The 3,624-nt window shown below is 39.3% G+C and overlaps 1 protein-coding gene across 1 annotated transcript; it reads right to left on the bottom strand.

Moving 5' to 3' along the window:
- Positions 1-341: 341 nt before the first annotated feature.
- Positions 342-1,891, bottom strand: LOC120084535 (putative aspartic proteinase GIP2). Its single transcript, XM_039040361.2, has one exon. The coding sequence runs from the start codon at positions 1,776-1,778 to the stop codon at positions 471-473; it is 1,308 nt and encodes a 435-aa protein (XP_038896289.1). The 5' UTR covers positions 1,779-1,891; the 3' UTR covers positions 342-470.
- Positions 1,892-3,624: the final 1,733 nt, after the last annotated feature.

The following is a 3,624-nucleotide window of genomic DNA, read 5'->3' on the forward strand; positions in this document are numbered from 1 at the left end:
TTCTTGAACTTTCAAAACAGGTTAGCTACAGTATTTTTAAAAAAAATTGTACCTCTTCTCCCTAAAATTGTTCCTTAAACTTATTTTTTGAATTCGAAATGTGATATAATTATAAATGCACCTTCAAACCTTGGGGACTACAGATTAGTTTTCCCACACATTTATTAATATAAGGTTTTTCCTTATGAAAATTTAATAATAGCATTGTTTCCGGAAAGGCAGAAATGGAGTTTAATTAAAAAATAATCATTGGCACGGGGACGATTTATTTATCCAAATCCAACTCGAGTCCCATCATATGCAGAGCACCATCCATTATCCAATCAATAAATACAACAAAGTTTATTTTTTAAAATAAAGAAGCATCAATTATTCAATAATAAAAATACAATACAAACCCTCAAAAGTAGCAACATTTATTTGATGGGACTTTCACCATTTTGATTAACTAAAAGCTTAATTTTAATTAATCAAGCATTAGAAGTAAAGTTGAAATTAGCACAAGTAGTCATCCGACCCAGTAAAGTTGAGCTAAATCCAAGTCTTGAAGTGGCTAGATCAAATTCAAGTAAATTATCCTCAATTTGGTGGGCCCCAATAACAATCGCTGTTCTTGGTTCAACTCCTCCGTCAACAAATCCCAAGCACAAAACGTTGTCGTTTACGAACACCATCGAATTCGCACCGAAGATTCTCCAAATCACTTTCTTGTTCTGCAAAATCAAATCAATCGACGGCACGCCCGGCCCCAATCGGGTACTTGAAAAGCTCTTTGAATTATAACAAACCCCAAACGGCGCCACCGCCGCCACTCTCGGAACTTTCGACAGCTCCGTCGTGAACGTTTTCACCACCGCGTTGTAAATTGACGATTCCAATACGGTGTATGGATTCACCGTGCTGATTTTTGTACCGCCATTTCCGTTGCTGTCGATTTTGAGGAGAGTCGTATTGAGTGGGACGGTTTTGGAGTTGATGACGATTGATTTAACGCCGATGAAATACTCAGCGGATTTTTCTCCGGCGGAGAAGACGCCGGCGGTGCTGACCGGGTTGATGAAAAGTGGGGTATAAGTGAGGGATTTTGTTAAGTCGGTGTTGGGTAAGAAATGGTATGGGCCGTTCCCGGAGAATATGACGCCAGGGAATCTGGTGGAGCCGCTCAAGCAAACGGCGAATTTTCGGTTGAAGCTGAAAGCGGCAGCGAATTGTGAAGGCAGAGAGATTCCGGTTCTGCCAAATCCGGCCATTCCAGTTACGCCGCCGGCGAGGCCTTCGAGGAGAAACGTTGAGCCACAAACGAAAAGAAAGTTCGGCAGCGACACGGCTCTGGTTGGATTGAAGCCATCGGTGGAGGAAACAGAGACGACGTCGGAGGCAACTTCTCCGCTAGTGGAGAGGCGGATAATGGTGTTTCCGGGGAAAAGGCCGCAAGTGTTGTTGTTGCAGCCGGGGCGGGGCGGCGAAAAGCACTGGCCGCAGGAACTGGATTTAGAGGCGAGGGAGCATTGGGCAGAGCGGCAACGGGCAGGCTTGTAGGTGGAAGAAACGTAGCCACGGTCACAGTCGACCCACATGAACTGCCCGCCAAGGTCCACCGTGAGCTTCACCGGAACCAAAGGAGTTCGTTGATGGATCTGGGTGATGTATTGGAGAGATGGGTGTTTGGTGACGGGGAGAACGAGGGATTTGGGGCGGAAAGAGGTTTTGGCGATGGAAATGGAGAAGAGGAGGAAGAGAATAGAGGAGAAGAAAGCGAGGGAAGTGGAGGCCGCCATTGAAGGGGATGTTTTGAGGTATTTGTTGGTGTGGAAGTAACGATGGAGATTGTGGATTTATAGGCAGAGTGAGGAGGACGGAATTTAACCGGTCATAGGAAATTTTTCTTTTTTATTCATTAAAATATTTTAAATTACAGGTTTTTTTTTTCTTTTATGGACAACTACGAAATGTGATCGACCTCTAACCTTTAGTGAGGAAAAAGGATAATTTAAGCTCCATTTATTAATTACAAAGTCGAATTTTAAAGTGATTTTGAACCTGAAAAAAGAATTTAATAATGTTTCAAGTATTTTTAAATATACACTAACGTATAATTTAACCTTTAAAATGAAGCAGTAATTTTTTTATATTTGAATAAAATAAAAAACTATTTTCTCTCTCTTACTTTTTTTTAAAAAAATCTTATTCTCAAAAGGTTAATGGTTGTCGTCTTCTTCTTCTGTTTTTTCTTTTTCTTTTTTTTTTAAGAAACTTAATTGTCTTTTTACTCACCAATTCCTTGAATTTTGAAAGTTTATAGTACTATATGGTACTAAATGATATTTATCTTCGAATTACATTACGAGAAAAAATGTCTCTCTCGACGTAAGAATTCCTCATCAGGAGATAGGTGGTCGGGAGATAAGATATCTCTTGATGTTATACAAGCATCGAGAGTTCTTCCTAACTCCCAACAACATATAATTCTCATTTCCTTTTAAAATCCTCATCCGACATCACTATCTCACACAAGTTACTATCGACGGTGAGAGTTAGGAAGAAATCATGACGTTCATTTAACCGTGTCGGAAGATCTTATTAGAACCTCAATCTTTCAAATCGATTTCAAATATGAAATCGCTTTGTCTCGCACCGTCTCTCTTCCATCTTCGAATCTGCCGCTCCGTCCAACTTGTTCCGCATCTTCGTTTCTTTCTTGGACCGTGTGTTCTTCGCGTATCCGTTGTTGGGGTTGAAACCCAAAATCTCATGGGTTCTGTAGTTTGTAATTGTAATGTACAAATAATTTATTTATTTAATAAAATATGAGATGTTTTATTTGACATTTAGTAGCATTAATCCACAAACTAATAAACTAACATCCAAGGTTATCTTATGTAGTTGAAATATGTATGTAGAGACATACAGATGGATCATGTTTAAGTGATAACCTAAATGGTCTGTAGTAGATGGATAAGACTGGGTACCTCGTCTTGATGACATTACGAATACAGCTCGCTTTGTAAATGTTACAATTGTTGTAAAGTACTACAAATGTTCTGATCTTGATCATTCATGTAAGAAATATGAGCGAGGGTATTCTATACAAAGGAGTTTATATAAGACTGGACTACGAAATGACTAGTCTCATTACATACTGTTGTTAATAATAGAGACTTATATTTCACCAGGATGACCATTGGTGACATAACCTGAATAATCCTAGGTGAGTTGTAAACCCCTGCTTATGAAGGCGGTCATTTGATTTGTATGGGTGAGAGTGGCCAGATCGCCGACTCAATAAGTCTATCATTTTTGGGATTCGTATGATTGGGGAGTTGGGAACACAGCTATACAAGATGTATTCACTTCTTTCCCACTGTCAGGGTAAGTAGATGAATTGCTTTTTTAAGGCTAATTTTGGAGTTTTAACAGTGTGGCGTCACACCTTTTCTTGGCCTGAGAGGGGTTTGTTCATAGTGAGACTATGACTTATTGTTAGAGGGATCATTGGTACTTAAGAAATTATATGTAACTATAGAGGCAAAATGTTAATTTTGGCCCAGTTGTACTTACGAGCAATTTGTGAAGAGTCATTGCATTATTGACTGGTTATATCCAATGGATATAGAAATATATTTG

Source organism: Benincasa hispida, chromosome 1 (assembly GCF_027475165.1).
Source record: "Benincasa hispida cultivar pf3 chromosome 1, pf3_genome.v1.1, whole genome shotgun sequence".
NCBI lineage: Eukaryota > Viridiplantae > Streptophyta > Magnoliopsida > Cucurbitales > Cucurbitaceae > Benincasa > Benincasa hispida.

Coding starts and splice junctions, on each gene's coding strand:
- LOC120084535 (XM_039040361.2), bottom strand. CDS start 1,778: ATGGCGGCCTCCACTTCCCTCGCTTTCTTCTCCTCTATTCTCTTCCTC.